The sequence below is a fragment of the Rhincodon typus genome, chromosome 28, assembly GCF_021869965.1.
Source record: "Rhincodon typus isolate 14 chromosome 28, sRhiTyp1.1, whole genome shotgun sequence".
In the NCBI taxonomy this organism is placed as follows: Eukaryota; Metazoa; Chordata; class Chondrichthyes; order Orectolobiformes; family Rhincodontidae; genus Rhincodon; species Rhincodon typus.
In genome coordinates this window covers 6845473-6866236 of record NC_063359.1, presented here as the reverse complement: position 1 = coordinate 6866236, position 20764 = coordinate 6845473, and the positions used below count along the sequence as shown (strand labels likewise).

The following is a 20764-nucleotide window of genomic DNA, read 5'->3' as shown; positions in this document are numbered from 1 at the left end:
AGAGTTTAGGCCCTAAAATTATTGAACTTGATATTGAGTCCGGAGGGCTGTAGGGTCCCCAAGGAGTAAACAGTCATTTATCAAAAAACTTCATCAAAGATGTAGGTTTTAATGAGTGTCTGAAAGAATGAAAGTAAAGTTGAGAGATGTAGGGAACATATTTCAGAGTTCAGGTGCTAGGCAACTGAGGGCATGGCCATAGATGATGAAAGAATTAAAATTGGGGATGCTCAAGAGGCTAGAATCAAGTCACCATAGTCTTACCAAAATATAGGCTGCTCTTTTATTAGAGAGAGACAACTGATGGTGATTTAACTAGAGGGCTACCACCTGTCAGGTGAGGAGAAAAGTTGAGAAGGAAAGTCCTTCATGGTAACCTCAGCTGGTGCAGAAATTGAACCTCTGCTGTCAGTATTACACTGCTTTGCAAACCAACTATGCAGCCAACTGAGCTAAACAGACTCCCAGAGACTAGAATAAGAGGAGCACCAATATCACGCAGGACTCGGAGGATGGAGCAGATTGGAGCAATAGGCAAGGCCATCGAGGGATTTGAATTCATTAGTGCAAGTTTTTTTAATCAATGCACTGGTTGAGCAGGAGCCAGTGTTGGACAGTGAGCATAAGGCTGATGGATGAATGGGATCTGGTGCAGGTTAAGACATAGCCAGAGGTACAGATGATCGCAAGTCCATGGAGGGCAGAATATGAGAAACCAGCACAGGAGTCATTGTTAAACCCACATGTACCAAATTGGGTTTTCAACAGCAGAACAGCTGAGACAAGACAAATGTTACAAATGACAGAGCGAAATAATCCCACAAACCAACAGATCAGATCTAAGCTCTGCAGTCCTGCCACATCCAATCATGAATGGTGCTAAAAAATTAAACAACTCACTGGAGGAGGAGGCTCCACAAATATCCCCATCCTCAATGATGGAAGATCCCAGCACATCAGTGCAAAAGATAGGGCTGAAGCATTCTCAACAATCTTCAGCCCGAAGTGCCAAGTGGATGATCCACCTTGGCCTCCTCCAGTGGTCCCCGACATCACAGATGTCAGTTTTCAGCCAATTCGATTCACTTTACAGGATATCACTTCCATAAGATTTCATGAGATTCAAGATGGTGGCAGAGTAGCCGGGGCTGTATGCAGGCTCTTGCCAAGGGCTTAGCCGCTCCTGCATGTTTTGTTTCTTTCCCCCCATTTTTACTTCTGCTCTTTGTCTTTCATTTTTGTTTTCTTTTGTTTTTCTTTGCTTTGGAGCCTTTCGCAGTGGGTTAGTTGGCATGGAGGCTAGAGTGGGCCATGCGCAGGATGCCAGCTCCTCCTGGTGGTCACAGGCCACCTCAGACGGGGGGGCTCCTCATGGTGACTGGAGGTAACAGCCGCAGCGGGAACATCCTCCTGCTGATCGGGACAGCAGCTGCAGCAAAGTTCCTCCTGTAGTCGGAGGAGGCAGGGACAGAAGATTTTTCAAAATGACGGCGCCAGCGATGCGACATCTCGGAGGTGTGGGGGGGTTGCGGTGCTGCTGGAGTGGGCCTCTTGGCGAGATTGTGGTGGTGGCCTGGTCTGGCAGCAGAGCTGGGGACATCCTAGGCGGCACGCTGTCTCAGCGGTTAGCACTGTTGCCTCATGGCGCCACGGACCCAAGTTTGATCCCAGCCTCGTGTGACTGTGGAGTTTGCATGTTCTTTACCCCCCTCCCTACCCATCCCCAGTCTACGTGGGTCCCCTCCCGGGGCTCCGGTTCCCTTCCCACAGTCTGAAAATGTGCACGTTAGATGGACTGGCTATGCTAAATTGCCCATAGTGTCTAGGGTGGGCCCGGATGGGATGCTCTTTAGAGGGTCGGTGTGGACTTGATGGGCCGAATGGCCTGATTCCACACTGAATGGATTCTAAGGCTGAAGTAGGCCTAGAGTCAAGACTCCTGATGTGACTGAGGTAAGAGCAGAGCTGGGGACTCCTACTTACGGCGTAAGCATGGCTTCAGCTAGGACAGGCATCAGCAGGGTGCAGCCAGCAGTGAAGACATGGTGCTTAAAGTGTGACAACTCCAGCACTGGCACCTCCAGTGGAGGCGGGGTGGTGGTGCAGGTCTCAAGACTCTCTTTCAGTTACGTCGTTTATCCTTTTTATTCTTAAACTATTCAAAATGGCGCCGGATTGTAGAAACTGTTGAAGCTTTTCAATGTATTTTACTGCATTACTCAATGTAAAAGCAAGTGACAATAAATAAATAAATAAATAAATCATTCATATCAAGAAACAGTTTCAGTACTGCAAAAACTATGGGCCCTGACAATGGAAGATTTGTGCTCCATAACTTGCCACTACCCTGGCTGATCTGTTCCAGTACAGTTACAACACCGGCATCTGCCTGGCAATATGGATAATTGCCCAGGCATGTCCTGTACACAAAAAGCAGGACAAATCCAACCCGGCCAATTACCGCCCCATTAGCCTATTCTCCATCATCAGTAAAGTGATGGAAGGTGTCACCAACAGTGCTATCAAGCAGCACCTGCTCAGCAATAACCTGCTCAGTGATGCCCAGTTTGGGTTCCAACAGGGCCACTCAGCTCCTGAACTCATTACAGCCTTGGTTCAAACATGGACAAAAGAGCTGAATACCAGACGTGAGGTGAGAGTGACAGCCCTTGACATCAACGCTGCATTCAACCGAGTGTGGCATCAAGGACCCCCAGCAAAACTGGCATCAATGGGTATCAGGGGGCAAACGCTCCGGTGGTTGGAGTGATACCTGGCACATAATAATATATTTGTGGTTGTTGGAGGTCAGTCATCTCAGCTCTAGGATATCTCTGCAGGAGCTCCTCAGGGTAGTGTCCTAGGCCCAACCATTTTTAGCTGCTTCATCAATGACCTTCCCTCCATCATAAGGTCAGAAGTGGGGATGTTTGCCAATGATTGCACAATGTTCAGCATCATTCGTGAGTCCTCAGACACTGAAGCAGTCAGTGTTCAAATGCAACAAGATCTGGACAATACCAAGGCTTGGGTTCACAAGTGGTAAGTAACATGCATGCCACACAAGATGCCAGGCAATGACCATCTCCAATAAGAGACAATCTACCCACCACCCCATCAATGGTGTTACCATCACTGAATCCCACGGTATCAACATTCTTGGGGTTACCTTTGACCAAAACCTCAAGTGGAATCACCATATAAACACAGTGGTTACAATAGTAGGTCAGAAGCTAGGAATACTGTGATGAGTAACTTACTTCCTGATTCCCCAAAGCTTGTCTATCTTTCACAAGGCACAAGTCAGGAGTGTGATGGAATACTCCCCACTTGCCTGGATGGGTGCAGCCCCAACAACACTCAAGAAGTTGACACCATCCAGGGCAAAGCAGCCCACTTGATTGGTACCACATCCACATGCATCTATTCCCTCCACCACTGACGCTCGGTAGCAGCAATGTGTACTTTCTACAAGATGCGCTGCTGAAATTCACCAAAGATCCTCACACAGCACCTTCCAAACTCACGACCACTGCCATCTAGAAGGACAAGCGCAGCAGACGTATGGTAACACCACCATCTGCAAGTTCCCCTCCAAGCCACTCACCATCCTGACTTGGAAATATATCACTGTTCCTTCAGTGTCGCTTGTTCTAAATCCTGGAACTCCTTCCCTAATGGCATTGTGGATCTACCTACAGCACATGTACAGCAGTGGTTCAAGAAGGCAGCTCACCACCACCTTCTCAAAGGTCAGCTAGGGATGGGAAAGAAATGCTGGCCAGCTAGTGACATCCATGTCTCACAAGAGAATAAGGAAAAATTGTAAAAGATGTTTTCTAAACGCTGAAATAGTAAGAACTGCCGATGCTGGAGTCAGAGATAACACAGTTTGGAGCTGGAGGAACACAGTGGGCCAGGCAGCATCAGAGGAGCAGGAAAGTTGACGTTTCAGGTCGGGACCCTTCTGCAGAAAGGTTCTCTTTAATAATACTCTGATAATAATAATTTTCTAATGAAGGGTCCCGACCCGAAACATCAACCTTCCTGCTCCTCTGATGCTGCCTGGCCTGCTGTGTTCATCCAGCTCCACACTGTGTTATTTCTAAATACAGTTTTTTTTCTTGTCCCTCCTAAAAGTGTCTGACAAATAGAAGCTGAGTCATACTCAACTGGACTGGTCACTGATATCAAGATCTTTAAAAAGAATGAGAGGAAGAACAATTTGGTAAGTTTCTTTGTTAGGTGCTGCCAAAATTAATACATTTTTCTACTGAACACTGTCAATCAATTCTGCCATAGCCCACAAAATAAATTTGGAAAAACTCACGAGTTGAAATGCAAGAGTGTCCCAATCTCAGTCTCCCCAAATATCTCAGCGTTTCCAATTCAGCTATACCCAGGTCAAAGCTTTTATTTGTTCATCAGAATAAAAGTTAAGTTCATTACTGGTAAATCAGAACCTCAGCAGACAGGAGTATGACATTAGCAGGAGTAATTTTGATGTACAAATGTAAAATTCACACTGAGCATTGCTCTTCCCATCATACAGGGCTCCATTCCATACCATTTCTGAGCTTCTCTTGGAAAAGGTCATTGTTGTCATTGCTTGTCAGATTGAGAAGTATGTGTTTACCTGTATGTCACTTCCAGCCCGCTGTCCAGTATAAGGCGACTCCAAGTAATTTGAATTGAATTGATTTTGAGCACATCAACGCGGGGAGGAGAAGGCTTGGAAAGTGGCTGCAGCTTCTTCAGGGCGAAGTCTACTTCCTCCAGTAGGTCCTTGCCAGCAGTGGGAGAGCAGGCCACAGTCTGTCCATTTAGAACAGAATGCAAGTCAGTCTTCGAAGATGCATCATAACCTCCAGGACTCTGTGTCTATTCGAGTAATGCCATGGTCCCACAGATTGAGCCCAAGGATTAAGGGCAGAATTCTGCCAGAGGATCACAGCAGGAGAGCGTTGGTTACACTGAGTGAAGCTGTGTCAGATTGGCTCCGCGATCATGTCCCACCATCGGGGCATTTTGCCGATGGAGAGGACCATCCAACTGGATGAAAGAAGGAACCTCTCTGTAGCCATTCTCCAAAGCCAGAAGGAGCAGGAGTGCAAAGAGGGTTCAGGGGCATGGAACCACTAATCCCTCCCCATCCCACTTGTCTCCGCACATCTGCTCCTCAGGGTGACCATCTCTTATAGAATCATAGAATCCCTACAGTGTGGAAACAGGCCATTGAGCCCAACAAGTCCACACTGCCCCTCCGAACAGCATCCCACCCAGACCCATTCCCCTAACCCTGCCCTGTAACCCTACATTTCCTATGGCTAATCCACCTAATTTACACATCCCTGGACACTACAGGCAATGTAGCATGGCCGATCCGCCTACAAAATAAAATAATGGACATTTCAACTATGGTATTAGAAAGCAAGTAATTTCACATCCAGGCCACCAGATGGTTTAGTGCCAATGTTTTCACTCAAAGTCACTTTGAGGTACATAACATGTGCAGCATGGTGGCTCAGTGGGTTAGTACTGTTGCCTCACAACACCACAGACCCAGGTTTGATTCCCCCCTCGGGAGACTGTGTGGAGTTTGCACATTCTCTCTATGTCTGTGTGGATTTCCCCCCACAATCCAAAGATGTGCAGGTTAGTGGATTGGCCATGCTGAATTGCTCCATAGGGATGTGTAGGCTAGGTGGGGTTAGCCATGGGAAAAGCAGGGTTACATGAATAGGGTAAGGGGGAGGAATGCTCTTTGGAGGGTCAGTGTGGACTTGATGGTCTACTTCCCCATAATTATGAATGCTTGGCTGTGATCTAAAATTCAATACTAGATCAGCTTGGCAGGGGTCTGTTTTTGTAACTGAAAATGAACTGTTTGCTTTGACATCTTTTTGAGGTTATAATAGGCTATTATTTTCTGCTTCTTTCAATAATTGTATGTTTGTTTTGGCAAGTTTAAGAGCTTTGAAGTGAGATAAAGTTTCTGTTCTTGACACTGTAATAGCTTTGTTCCACTGATAATTTTATAGTGTGTTGCAAGAGAAGCAGTACTTTAAAAAGCAGATTTTTAAGTATTTCTTTGTTCATATCTAGACCAGCCATTGTTATATAGTTCATTGGTTCTGTAGCGCATTCCTTGTTCTTTATTCTGTCATGGGATTGGGCATCATGGCTATAGTCAGCATTTGTTATCAACTTCTAATTGCCCTTAAACTCAGTAACTTGCTGAGGGTAGTTTCAGAGGCTAGTTAAGAGCCAGCCACATTGAGCTACGTAAGGGGCATGGTTGTGTGGAAGACATGGAAAGAGCAAGTAGGGCATGAAAGGAGCTGGGAGCATTGAGGGAGCATGGCCCTGGAAGGCGAATGGATGAGTATGTTGTATTGGGGTGAGAATGGGGCTGGGAAGATGTATGAAAGAGGCAGAGACCGTGTACAGAGGACGTATGAGGAAGACCTTTTAAAGGTGCCATTCGAAACATTCCCGAATCCAAGATATAGTTCATGACTCCTTGGAACCACGGAGAACCATGATTCCTGAAGATTCTGGCTCCCGCTCTACACAAATTGCAATGGGATATTGTCCGTAGTTTCCAGGGATGTGCAGGGTGGTTGAATTAACCATGGTAAAATGTGGGGTTATGGTGGAGGATTAGGTGTGGGTGGAATGCTCTTCGGAAGGTCAGTGTAGACTCAATGGGTTGAGTGGTCTCTTTCTGCACTGCAGGGATTTTATGACATGAGGTGCCTTCTTCTGCAATGGAATAGGTCAGATTGGATGGGTTCACTATCCACAGCCTTATCCCATGCTGGGGAAAACTGATAGGGTTGGGGGCAGTGGGTGTTGGATTAGGAACCCCGAAATTGGGCACCAGTCACTGTTTCAAAGGCCTGTAGAGTTTGCCCTACCCAATGAAAACCCAGCCTTGACACTTCAACTTGAACAGGAAGTGCTCCCCCTAGTGTCTCAGCACAAATAACTGCAGCCCACAAGAAAATTTATCAAATGAGCTGCTAGTTCTATCAGTTCTCATTGGACCAAGTTTGAGTTAAACACTACGTCCAATGTCGTTATTCAAAGAACATTTACACTTTACATTTCATCAACAGAGAACAATGAAAAATTTGCCATGTTGAAAGCTGGAAAATAGTTTTGAAACCATGTAATTTCAAAATATGATAAGGTAAAACCGAGTGGAAATTCTCTGCATCTTTTAAGACCATTGAAGTTATTTTCAGCTAACTATCAATTGGCAGATTACAGCATAGGAATTCTCAGAGAGAAGCTGCAGTGTATGATATGAGAAATAAAAGATTCCATTTTCTTGGAATTCAAGAATCCAGTTTCTGAGAGCGACACTGTGAATACTGGCATAAAGGGAATTTGGCAGAGCACATTAATCACAAAACTAACAACTGCATTTGTACAGCACTAACATTCAGGAAGATAAATGGTGTAGTGGTAATGTGGTTTGACGAGTGATCCAGGACTCCAGTCCAATGTTCTGGGGAAAATGGATTTGACTCCAACCGCAGCAGATGGTGAACTTTGAATTTTTAAAAAATCAAATCTGGAATTAAAAAGCTAATCTAACAGCCAACGATTGTTGGTAAAAATCCATCTTAATGTCCATCCGGGGAGGAAATCTTTCGTGGGTCTGGCGTGTATTTTACTCCAAACCTACACCAATGCAGTTGACTCCAATTCCAATTCAGTTAAAGATGGGCAATAAATGTTGGCCTAACCTGTGACAGTCATGTCCCACGAAAGAATAAAAGAAAACTGACATCTTTAGTGGAGCAAAATACTTCACAGAAGGAAAATGCAACAAAACATTGCAGTACAAGGCTTTAGCACAAGTAGATAAAAGCCTGATAAAAGAATGGGTTTAAGGAGCTTCTTAAAAGGTGGAGGGAGAAGAGGAGGCTGATCCCTACCACTACATAATCCCTTTCCAGTAAAACCTATGGAACTAGTGAACCAGTTATCCATCACCGGCAAGACCACAGCATCAACACTGTAATTACATGGCAAGATATACTCTGCGCTTATACTCTGTTACAGCCCTATAATAGTCATTAAAATCTTTAATTTTTCTTTCCTTTGCCAGCTTTCTCCCTTTCCACATTGATTCCTAACTGGGATATAGTTCCATAGGAACTGGATCCTTTCCGGTCGCTGATACAAAGTGACATTTAAGTGCGAGTGGAATCAGTAAATTTTCTGTCCAATGCACACAGGAAAGTGCTGGAGCTAAGCCAGGCGTCATACTCACCGAATATCCTTATCAATCCCTTTCCAACGGGGATTCCCTGGGCAGTCACTGTGTGAGGGAATTGTAGTTGATTAGCTGCTTGCTGATACAGGAGCTATGAGGCCGACTGTGACATTTGGAACACGATGTAAGCAGTGATCTGTTCATTCGGCAGAAACTGGAGACTGAAACCTGAACTTTACACATCTGTGCAGCTCACTGCTTATCCACTGAGACTGCACATCAGAATTCCTATATGAGTGACGGCTGGTACTTGATGGTATCATTCAAAATAAATTGTTGAATTGCTTCTGATCGTCTCAGTTATATTTCACCTCTGTGATGTTATGTGCCAGGCTACTCCTTACCTTTAAAAGTGCTGATATTTTGGGGTGCTCTCTCAGTTTCACAACTCCCTTTGGATGGCTGCCTAACACTTTCAGTGTCCTGCAAAGTACAAAACAATATTAAAACAGCATTCCTCATAAAACAGTCAAATACTGAGTCACTGTCACTGGTGCCTTCAGAAAGATTTCCTTTCTTCTTTTACAAGCTGGAGACTGTTAGCCATATCAGTTGGCTCAGATGAGTGGCCTTCATCTTCTGTAATGCTGGTGAAAATCAGCAAGCCTGGCAAATAAACAGCGTTAATGGCTCTTTCGAGCTGAAGGCATGGCTGGGGAGTGGAGTGAATACAACACCCTCTTCTCTCCACCATGGTGATCTAATGCTGGAATAGTCTTACTGTTTCCATCAAAGTAATTGAGTGGCCACCATCAAGAGATGCAGAGAGAAAAGACAATGACTCTAAAACAAGTTTTTTTGGCTAACATGTCCCAGTATAGTTAAATGTCACAGTAGTACACCTGCCCAGATTTTGCAGAGAAGTAGGATTAACATCAGGAGTGTGCATAATGATGTCAGAGTCATACAAGTCCATATGCTGGAAAGTGGGACTACAGTAGATTTAACACAATTTTGACAGTACAGACTCAATGGGCCAAAGGGCCTCTTCTTCACTGAGTGATTAGCTTAAGCTGTAAATAATATGTCGGCTGTGTATCTTGATAACTTAAACCCACATGGTGTGAAGGGGATTTCCGATGAAGAGTCATCTAGACTCAAAACGTCAGCTTGCTCTCTCTCCATGGATGTGCCTGACTCGCTGTGATTTACAGCATTTTTGTTTTCATTTGGGTTTAGGGGAGTGGCTCTGAGTGCGGTAAGGAGTCTCTTCAGAAAGGATTTTGTAAGGACCTTTCCTGAAACAGGGAGCAGGGAGATGCTGCTGTAATTCCAACAATGGGACCTGCCACCTTTTCTTGAGGATTGTGAAAATGCTTGAAGTCATTCAGGACTTCCGCTTCATTCCAGACTGTTGCAAGAGCATTGTTGGTTTGATTATATAGTTCCTAAATAACATACTCTGAAAGCAGGGCATCTTCTCTGAATTCAGCCAGAAGAAATGCATCAAGGATACGCTGAAGAATTGCAATATTGACATCAACTCCTGGAAGGCCAGTGTTCTGGACCAAACCAGATGGAGGTTTGGCTTGAGAGGGATAGCTATTGATAATAATGAACAAGAGTTCCTGCAGTAAGTCTCATTGACTTAATTTGGAATTCTAAATAGAGTTGCACTGAAAAATACATATCAAAACAAACTTGAATAGAATAGAAAAACATTTCAAAATATATCGGCTACTCAAGCAATTTTTCAACACGCTACGTTGCATTTACTGATCGCAGTGATGTAAGATTATATTGGCACATGTCAAGCCACCAATAAGACATGGAAGGCAGGTCTGCAAAATTGAAGCACCTTATTTTGAAGCAACACAGAATTGCCAATAATTTCTCTTAGCAAAAATTATTTTTATTACATGACCATCATCTGGTGAACTATGAGCCTACAAGTTGTACACTTTATTCAGGTTACGCACATGGCAGCAAACCAAGCTGACTCCTGCTCTTTGGATGCCAATAACGCACACAAGGTGTTGAGTATTTCTGGGAAGATGGGGTTCTTCAGGATATGAGCGTGGCCATCTTTGTCCGTTGCCAGGCAACTCAGTGCAAAGCAGGCATTTTTGCTTCCTCCAGTATCTCCGTCTGCCATCATCTTCTCTAGTGTCGTGATCTGCAGCAGGAGAGGTCAGGGATTCAGATCAGAGATGTCACACACAATACGGGAACCGAGATGAGGGAGGACTGAGCATCAGACTTGTCAGAGGCCCCCAGTTATGCAACCCTCCCCCCAAGGTCAAGGTCAAGGTCAAGATTCATGTTACATTTCACAGTCAGAGCTAACTCAGGCTTCACAGCCAAAGATTCTCCGCTCAGACCAAACATTAAATATTCTGAATGTTGAAGCTCTGAAAGCAAAGGAGAAAAAAAGTGCTGGACAGCACTCAAAAAGAGAAAGCTAACGATAGACTGAATGTCCTCCTTCTGCACTATAGATATTTTTACACACCTCTGGAGCAGATAGGACTTGAACCTAGGCTTCCCAGTCTAGGGGTAGAGACACCACCACTTCACCACAAGAGGGCCCCAATGCACTTAAGCAATTCTGTAGGACAAAGGTCTTCCAGGTGAATATCTATCTAAAGGCACAATAAAATAAAACAGAATCTCTGGCTGGGATTTCTCAGAATTAAGGGTGGGATGGAGGAGTTGAGTAGGGAGTGCACAGACTGACCATGCCTTACTGCTGCCTTGATATCTTGTCAGCGGTATGCAAAAGTGAGAGTGATCAAACCACGCAGAGGTTAATCAAAAGCCTTACTGTTCAATTAAGGGCACATGAGGGTCTCCTCCCACCACTACAGGGCAAAAAGAATGTAACTCAGCAGCTTCCTACAGCCCACAGAGGGACACCTCTACTACAATACACTTTCCTACCCCTCACTTTCCTGACTGCCCCCACTCAGCCTGACCCCACTCGCCTCTTCTCATCTGAAAGTAAAGTTCCCTTTTAAACTGGAAGTAAACGGAAAGTGAAGCTTACTCGACACTGTCCCCATCAAATGCTCCTGGGACATGGAGAGCACGGAGTTAAATACAGGGAGAAGCTCTCACTACTCTTTCCAACTTAAGGTAAAGTTGCATCGACTCTCTTAAACTGAAAGTAAAAAGTTACCCCGATATCGACACTCCCGGGACAGGGACAACACGGGGTTAGATGCAGAGTAAAACTACCTCTACATTTTTAAATTGAAAGTGACTGGAAGGTAAAGTCCTCTAGACACTGTCCCCATCAAGGGAAATGGATGGCTGTGATCGCAGACAGAGAAACACAGAAAACAGGACTAAGAGTAGGACATTCAGCTTTCAAACCTGCTCCACCATTCAATATGATCATGGCTGAGGTCAGATGATTCATTGCCATGTTCCCACTTTCTCCCCACAACCTTAGATTCCTTAAGCCCTAAGAAATATATTTATCTCTGTCTCGATGTATTGGCTGCAATTGCTTTTTACTCTCTGGCTGACGACATTTTTCCTCACCGCTATCCTAAATGGCCTACACTATGTCCTTAAAATGGAATCCCTGGTTTGGGATTCTCTAGTCATCAGGAATATCTTGAGACATAAGACATAGGAGCAGAAATCAGGCCATTTTGCCCATCGAGTCTGCTCCGCTATTCAATCACGGCTGATAAGTTCCTCAACTCCATTGTCCCGCTTTTTCCCCGTAACCCTTGATCCCCTTGATAATCAAGAACCTTTCTATCTCAGTCTTAGATGTACTCAATGACCTGGACTCCACAGCCTTCTGTGGCAGTGAATTCCATAGATTCACCACTCTTTGGCTGAAGTAGTTTCTCCTTATCTCCATTCTAAAAGGTCTTCCCTTTACTCTAAGGCTGTGCCCTCGGGTCCTAGTCTCTCCTACCAACGGAAACATCTTCCCAACATCCACTCTGTCCATTCCATTCAGTATTCTGTAAGTTTCAATCAGATCCCCCTTCATCCTTCTAAATGCCAATGAGTATAGTCCCAGAGTCCTCAAATGCTCCTGATATGTTAAGCTTTCCATTCCTGGGACCATTCTCGTGAACCTCCACTGAACCCACTCCAGGGCCAGTACATCCTTCCTGAGATATGGGGCCCTTGCATGTTTCTTGAATGTTCCCCTTCTAGTCCAGTTAGAGTTTCATAGGTTTCTATGAGATGCCCTCTCATCCTTCTAAAGTCCAGTGAATTCAAAGAACAAAGAAAATTACAGCACAGGCCCTTCGGCCCTCCAAGCCTGCACCAACATGCTGCCTGTCACAACTAAAACCCCCTACCCTTCCAGGGACCATAGCCCTCTGTTCCCATCCTATTCATGTATTTGTCAAGACGCCCTTTAAACGTCACTATCATATCTGCTTCTACTACCTTCCCCGGCAGCGAGTTCCAGGCACCCATCACCCTCTGTGTAATTAGCTTGCCTCGTACATCACCTTTAAACCTTGCTCCTCACATCTTAAACCTATGCTCCCTAGTAACTGACTCTTCCAAAAAAGCTTCTGACTACCCAGTCTGTCCATGCCCTTCATAATCTTGTAGACCTCTATCAAGTCGCCCCTCAACCTCCATCGTTCCAGTGAGAACAACCCAAGTTTCTCCAACCTCTCCTCATAGCTAATGCCCTCCATACCAGACAACATCCTGGTAAATCTTTTCTGTACTCTCTCCAAAGGCCACCACATCCATCTGGTAGTGTGGCGACCAGAATTGAACACAATATTCCAAATGCAGCCGAACTAAGGTTCTATAAAGCTGCAACATTACCTGCCAATTTTTAAACCCAATGCCCCAGCCAATAGGCAAGCATGCCATTTGCCTTGTTGACGACCTTCTCCACCTGCATTGCCACTTTCAGTGACTTGTGTACCTGTACACCCAGATCCCTCTGCTTATCAGTACTGTTAAGGGTTTTGCCATTTACTGTATATTTTCCATCTGGATTAGACTTTCCAAAATGCATTAGCTCACATTTTTCCGGATTAAACTCCATCTGCCATCTCTCAGCCCAAGTCACCAACCGATCTATATCCTGCTGTATCCTTTTACGGTCCTCATCGCTATCTGCAATTCCACCAATCTTTGTGTCATCGGCAAACTTACTAATCAGACCAGTTACATTTTCCTCCAAATCATTTATATATATTACAAATAGCAATTTGTATTTGAGAGTCAAACACATTGCTGTGGGTCTGAAGTTACATGTAGGCCAGACCAGGTAAAATGGCAGCTTCCTTCCCTAAAGGACATGAGTGAACTAGATAGGGTTTTCCCAACAATTGGCAATGGATTCACGGTTATCGTTTGACTCTTAAATCCAGATGTTTATTCAATTCATATTCCACAATCTGCCATGGCAGGATTCAAAACCAGGTCCATAGAACATTCCCTGAGTCTCTGCAGCAATGGTACCACTAGTCCATTGCCTTCCCCTGTTCGATGGGCATTGCGGTGTTTATGACATTATTGTTTAAGGGCAAAAGTGAACAAGGTGAGACGGGGTAATGGGTTAGTGGTGAATGGCCATAGAACTGAATTGCATTACTTTAAGCTAATGAGTGAATTAAGAAAAACTGGGGGGGTCTGTTACAGTCACAGCTTTAGTTTCTTTACTGGTTCTGGTTCCATCCTCTTTCGCCTTGCATCATCATCTGCTTTCTAATATAATCACTCCAGCCTTTTATCACATCACAGACCTTCCCCTTTGTTATTTAGTCACCTTCACTTCACTTTCTGTCCTCTGCACTTCCATAAAAGTCTTTCATTTTATTTACTTGTGGGGCATGGGCATCGCTGACTGGGTCAGCATTTATTTCCCGTCCATAGTTGCCCTTGAGAAGGTGGTGGTGAGCTGCCTTCTTGAACCGCTGCAGTCTATGTGCTGTAGGTTGACCCACAATTAGGGAGTGAGTTCGAGTATTTTGACCCAGCGATATATTTCCAAGGCAGGATAGTGAGTGGCTTGGAGGTGAACATACAGGTGGTGTTCCTATGTACCTGCTATTCTTGTCCTTCTGGATAGTAGTGCTCGTGGGTGTAGAAGGTGCTGTCTAAGGATCTTTGGCAAGTTTTCACTTTCCCCTGTCATGATGCAAAGTCATTAATCTGACACAATGGCCAGAATTTTCTTGAGTCTTTGTTCATTCAGATGCAGGAAGGAATGAACAAATGGTGATAGAAAACACCGCATGGTGTTCCATGCCTTTTAACCAACATGTCACATTACAGCACAAGGAATGGTGGCAGAAGCCACTACCTGAAAGCCAATTGTGCCACTTAAGTGGCCAAATTGAGCCTCTTCCCATCACTGCAGACACTTTCTCAGTGCTAGTGGGTGTCACCACCTGGGGAGACAGCCTTTGGTTTGAGTATTCCTATGGTGCCAAAAATTTACCTTCTGAGGGCTAGAGCCCCCTCAATAAAATTGGCACCACCTGTCTTCAGTGACTAAGCTCCAGGACCCTCACCATGGTATGCCTGAATCATCCCAGTGCCCCAACCATGCTTCAGATGCTTTGAGAGCCTGCCGGCAATGCAACAGCCTTTTCCTCCAAGTGTGCCCGAGGCAGTGTTATCAGTGATGCCACTGAGCTACCATTTCTCTTCCAGGGAGTAAGGGGGAGGGAGGGATCTGCCATCCTTAAGGGGAGGGCAGACCTGGCGGCTGGCAATTAATTGGTTAACTCCAGTGAATGCAGCCTCAATTACCATAGAACAATAGACGTACAGCATGGAAACAGACTCTTGGATCTATTTGTCCATGCTGACCAAATATCCGAAATTAATTTAGTCCCATTCGCCGGCATTTGGCCCATATCCCTCTATGCCTTTCCTATTCATATACCCATCCAGATGCCTTTTAAATGTTGTAATTGTACCAGTCTCCACCACTTCCTCTGGCAGTTCGTTCCATACACGCACCACCCTCTGTGTGGAAAAGCTGCCCCTTAGATCCATTTCAAGTCTTTCCCCTCTCACCTTAAACCTATGCCCTCTAGTTTGAACTCCTGTACCCTGGGAAAAAGACCTCGGATATTCACCCTATCCATGCTCCTTTTGATTTTATAACCCTCTATAAAGGTGACCCTGTCAGCCTTCGATACTCGGGGGAAAATAGTCCACGCCTATTCAGCCTTTCTCTATAGCTCAAACCCTCTAATCCCAGCAACATCTTTCTTTTCTGAACCCTTTCAAATTTAACAACATCTTTCCTACAGCAGGGAGACAGGAATTGCTCACAATAGTCCAAAAATGGCCTAACCAATGTCCTGTAGAGCCACAACACAACATCCCAACCTCTATACTCAATGCACTGACCAATAAAGTCACCTGCCGCAGTGGGCAGCCCTGTTTCTCGTGGCAGCAGAATCTCCATTGTGCCTTGAACTATCTTGGCCTTCAAATTTGCTTCTCCTCTGACAATGATGCTGCCTCATCCGCTCAGTGTTTTCTGAAACTGCTATACCTCAGCAAGTCCCTGCTGATCGAAGCGAGGCCTTCATGAACTCACCATATTGGGAGCCTCCTCCATTTCGAGGATCTGCTTGCGGCCTACGTCCAGGTCACAGAGGCGTCCGAGTGCAAAAGCAGCACTTGTTCCGCAGCCTGCAGTGAAAAATAAGACAGGGTTATGCCCTCATTAGCAATAATAATGGGCTGAATTCTAATAAAGATTGGTTGAGTATCAATTTTGGAGCATTTCATAGAGGACTTCTCTCCGGGAGCTCCAGTGAGTTTTCTCATGCTATTCTTTGCAGCACAACCCATTACATATGCACCATGGCTCTAAGATACACCACCCAGGCTATTGTGCACTTCATAATAAAGGAAGTCCTTGCTATTGCGTAGACTACCTTGTTTAAAGTTAAGCACTGTCAGCCAGGAGCTGAGATCCCCTTTCATTCTTTTACACTCCAGTGAATGCAGTCCTAACCAAACCAATCTCTCTTCATCAGTTCAACCAAGTGAGCAGAATTCAAGAAACAAGTGTAAACCTGTCTTCCAGGCTCATGCGATGGATTTTTAGAAATATCCATGACACTCTCAAAGTCGCTGCGCCACTCCAGGCTTGGTGGGGGCAAAAGAGGAGAGCGGAAATGCTTTTATAATACCCTGTGTGTGTCCCTGAAGGAGTCAAACATACACGAGAAATGCCTGGGTTGTTAACAAACTACATGGAGGAGGATTGTTTCAGAGAGCACAGAGTAAATTGAAAGACTCTGTCAGGACGGTGAAATTGAGGCATGGGAGGGAGTACACGTACCTCCAAACAACTTATAGACCAGTCCTTCAAGGTCTACCTGCCCTGGTTATAACAGAGTCTGGAAACCTTGCATCAGACCTATAGCCATCTCAGAACCGATTGAATCAGAGTGCAAGTCATCCCCAATCCAGATGGACTGCTTAAGAAAAAGAAACCCTTTTCCCCCTACTTTGTTTCTCCATTCCATGTGACCTTCCCACTTCATAGCTGGGTTTGTTGCATGGTTTCCTAACCTGGGTCATTCTTTCATTCTCAGTAATGTAAAGCACCTTACATTCTCACCTTCCTACCTTCTCCCTAAAGCTGGCCACATTTTTAGACCCAATCCCAGTCTCATCTGATCAACACCTCTGGATTTAAATTCTTTCCAAAACATGTCAATGTCCAGGGTTCTGAGGAAGGGTCACCGGACCCAAAACGTTAACTCTGATTTTTTCCTTCACAGATGCTGCCAGACCTGCTGAGCTTTTCCAGCAACTTCTGTTTTTGTTCCTGATTTACAGCATCCGCAGTTCTTTCGGTTTTTATGTCAATGTCCTTGCAGTTTTGGATAATAGTCCTTTCATTTAATAAAATGTCTTAATAAAAATTAAAAAAAGCAAACAAACAAACAAACAGATAATCAGAATGTTCATTAAATAATAAGTAATTGCTGTTCGGGATACAAGCTGATAGTACGGATAAGGGAGACTTTTGTTTCTTGATAAAGGCTCACATGTCCTAACAAGTTGAGTGTACCTTTTAAACCAGACAATAAATTAATCATCAATTGTTAGGTCATTTTGACCTCTGTTGCACATAAATATTTCCAATATCACTTCCTGACCAATATCTTTGAAAGATCTATACACACCTTGAATGCATTCTATTTCTGGTTGAGGAACCGACTAAGGAATGTGCCTTCAATTTGAACATTTTTTCCATTGCACTGTTGGTCCAAAGATTGACAATTTCATCTGACTGCAGCGTAAATCACAACTTTCAGAAAAGTGCACAACACAAGCCTGCATTTTCACAGCATAACTGAGCAGCAAGGTCAATGATTACTTGAGAATAATTTATCGTTCTTCAACATTCTGCTTTATGCCAACCAATAAGGCTTGTTTTCCCTGCTCTTCCTTTCTGCTGAGGTTCGACTGGGTCAGAAAAGGACCAGTGATTACAAATCCTCTGCTTTTGTATTCACTCTCAGTGAAAAGGTAATGTACACACAATGAGCACATCTGATGTATCCACTTATGAAACTTGTTCAGAGAGCCATAAGGGGAGGTGATGGCATAGTAGGTTCCCGATCCAGAGACTCAGTATAATGGTCTGAGGACATGGGCTCAAATCCTACCATGCCAAATAAATTCAGACAAAATCTGAAATTAAAAAGCCAGTTGAATGCTGACTTTGTAACCATTGTCAATCATTGTTTAAAACCCAGTTCATTAATGTCCTTTAGCTAAGGAATTCTTTCACTTTTGCCTAGATTGGTCTACCTGTGACTCCAGACCCACAGTGACGTGATTGTCTTTGAACTGCCCTTTGGGCAATTACAGTCATAGAGTCAGACGCACGGAAACAAATCCTTGGGTCCAACCAGTCCATGCCAACCATACTCTCAAATTAAACAAGTCCCACCTGCCTGTGCTTGTCCTATATCCCTTCAAACCTTTCCAATTCATGAGCTTATCCAAGTGTCTTTTAAAATGTAACTGTACCCGCATTCAACATTTCCTCTGGAACTTCATTCCACATACATAGCACTCTCGGTATAAAAACGTTGCCCCTCATGTCCTTTTTAATCTTTCTCCTCTCACCTCAAAAATATGACCCCTAGTCATGAAATCCACCACCCTAAGGAACAGACCTTTGCTATTCACCTTACCTACACCCCTCATGATTTTAAAAGCCTCTATAAGCTCACTCCGCAACCTCTTACGCTCCAGCGAAAGACATCCCAGCCTATCCAGCCTCTGCTTAGAATTCAAACCTGGCAACATCCTGGTAAATCTCTTCTGAACACTCTCCAGTTTAATAATATCCTTCCTATAACAAGGTGACCAGAACTGGGCACAGTACTCCAGAAGAGGCCTCAGCTAGTAACACCCACATCCATGAACAAATAAACTAAAATATATAGACAGACTAGATCACACAAAGAATATGGCAGTCTCAAGCAAGTTCACTACAAGACCAGTCCAATAAAACTTGGTTGGTTTGGAAGTACAGCAGCAACATCATTTTATAAAATGCTTTTATGGAAAAGAAGATCCCGAAGCTCTTGGCAGCAAAGTTATGAAACACAGTTTGAAACCAAGTCACATTAAATGTTATGAAGGCAGCAAACCAAAGGTTTGGTCAAAGAGATACACCTTAGTGGAGTATAGAGAGGTAAAAAGGCAGAGATTACGGTAGGGAATTTCAAAACTCAGAGCCTTGATCGCCAAAGCCATCAGCAAAGTTGCAATTAAAAGTGACCATGTTTAAGAGGCTGGAAAAGCGAGAGTACAGATATCTCAGAGGGTTGCACAGCTGAGAAAGATGACAGAGATAGCGAGGGGTAAGGCCATCATTGAGCTTGAGAACAAGGATGACAATTTTCAAATCGGGAAGTTGCTTAACTGGGAGGCAGTACAGGTCAACAAGGAGAAGGATGATAGGTGAGTACTTGATTGGTGAGTAACACTCTACCTTTGGATTTGAAGGCTATGAGTTCATACCACATCTCAGGAGTGGAGATCAGCATTGCTAAACAATGCACTGTCATCATATAAGTGAGGCAGGAAACTAACAAGTCTATCAGCTCTTTGTGGGGTCATTAAGATACTTTACTATGATACTTGATGAAATTCAGCATTTATATTCTTCTGGCTATCAAATATCACTAAAAATACAGGGTAATTGGTTATTGATGTCATTGCTTTTCCTTTGCCTCGGTAATTGCCTTTGGGGTGGCACAGTGGCTCAGTGGTTAGCACTGCTGCCTCACAGCACCAGGGATCCAGGTTCAATTCCACCCTGTGGTGACTGTCTGTGTGGAGTTTGCACATTCTCCCCGTGTCTGCGTGGGTTTCCTCTGGTGCTCTTGTTTCCTCCCACAATCCAAAGATGTGCAGGCTAGGTGGATTGGCCATGCTAAATTGCCCACAGTGTTCAGGGATGTGTAGATTAGGCAGATGGTCTGTGTGGGATGCTCTGAGTGTCAGTGTGGACTTGTTGGGCCAAAGGGCCAGTTTCCACACTGTAGGGATTCTATGATCAATGAACTACTATTCTCCAAATGTCATTCATTTTATGGAATAATTTGCATTGCTTTTGTTAAATGGTAGCTTAGGAACAGAAATAGGCCATTCAGCCCCTCCGTCCCTATTCAATTTGAGTTCTGATCTCCCTGTTTTAGGAAGGATATTATTAAGCTGGAGATGGTTCAGAAGAGATTTACCAGCATGTTACTGGGAATGGAGGACTTGAGTTATAAGGAGAGGCTGGATAGGCTGGAACTTTTTTCACTGGAATGTAGGAGGTTAAGGGGTGACCTTACAGAGATTTTAAAAATCATGAGGGGTATAGATAAAGTGAATGGAAAATGTCATTTCCCTAGGGTGGATTTCAAGACCAGGTGACATATTTTTAAGGTGAGAGGAGAAAGATTTGAGAACGGCATGAGTGGCAACTTTTTTTTTACAGAGTGGTTCGTGTGTGGAATGAACTTCCAGAGGGAGTGATGGGTGCGGGTACAGTTATAAAGTTTAAAAGACAGTTAGATAAGTACATGAATAAGAAATGTTTGGAGGGATATGGGCCAGAGCAGGCAGGTGGAACTAGTTTAGTTTGGGATTATGTTCAGCATAGACTGGTTGGGCCAAAGGGTCTGTTTCTGTGCTGTATGACTCTATTACGCAAAGTCATCTCTTCCTCTAAGCTCCAATGGATACAAGCTAGTTAGACCACACTTGGAATATCGGGTACAGTTCTGGTCACCACACTACCAGAAAGATGTGGATGCTTTGGAGAGGGCACAGAAAAGGTTTACCTGGATGTTGCCTGGTATGAAGGACTTTAGCTATGAAGAAAGGTTGCATAGACTGGGTTTGTTTTCACTGGGATGCAGGAGGTTAAGGGGCGGCCTAATACAAGTTTATAAAATTGTAAATGGCACGGATAAAAGTGGAAAGCAGCAGCGAGAGCAAGACGGTGAGGCAGCCCAGAGCAGGATTCTGGTGGAGGCATGG

At 44.4% G+C, this 20764-nt stretch overlaps 1 protein-coding gene across 2 annotated transcripts in view; it reads right to left on the bottom strand.

Annotated features, from left to right (window-relative positions):
• LOC109932915 (usherin-like) overlaps positions 1 to 20764 on the bottom strand; it is a 76849-nt gene that overhangs the window by 6692 nt on the left and 49393 nt on the right. For both annotated transcript variants that reach the window (XM_020531987.2, XM_048613315.1), the window contains exons 4-7: positions 15792 to 15886; positions 10210 to 10406; positions 8635 to 8713; positions 4637 to 4815 (exon numbers count right to left, since the gene is read on the bottom strand). In XM_020531987.2, the coding sequence (XP_020387576.2) occupies positions 4637 to 4815; positions 8635 to 8713; positions 10210 to 10406; positions 15792 to 15886 (550 nt within the window). The remainder of the gene's footprint in view (positions 1 to 4636; positions 4816 to 8634; positions 8714 to 10209; positions 10407 to 15791; positions 15887 to 20764) is intronic.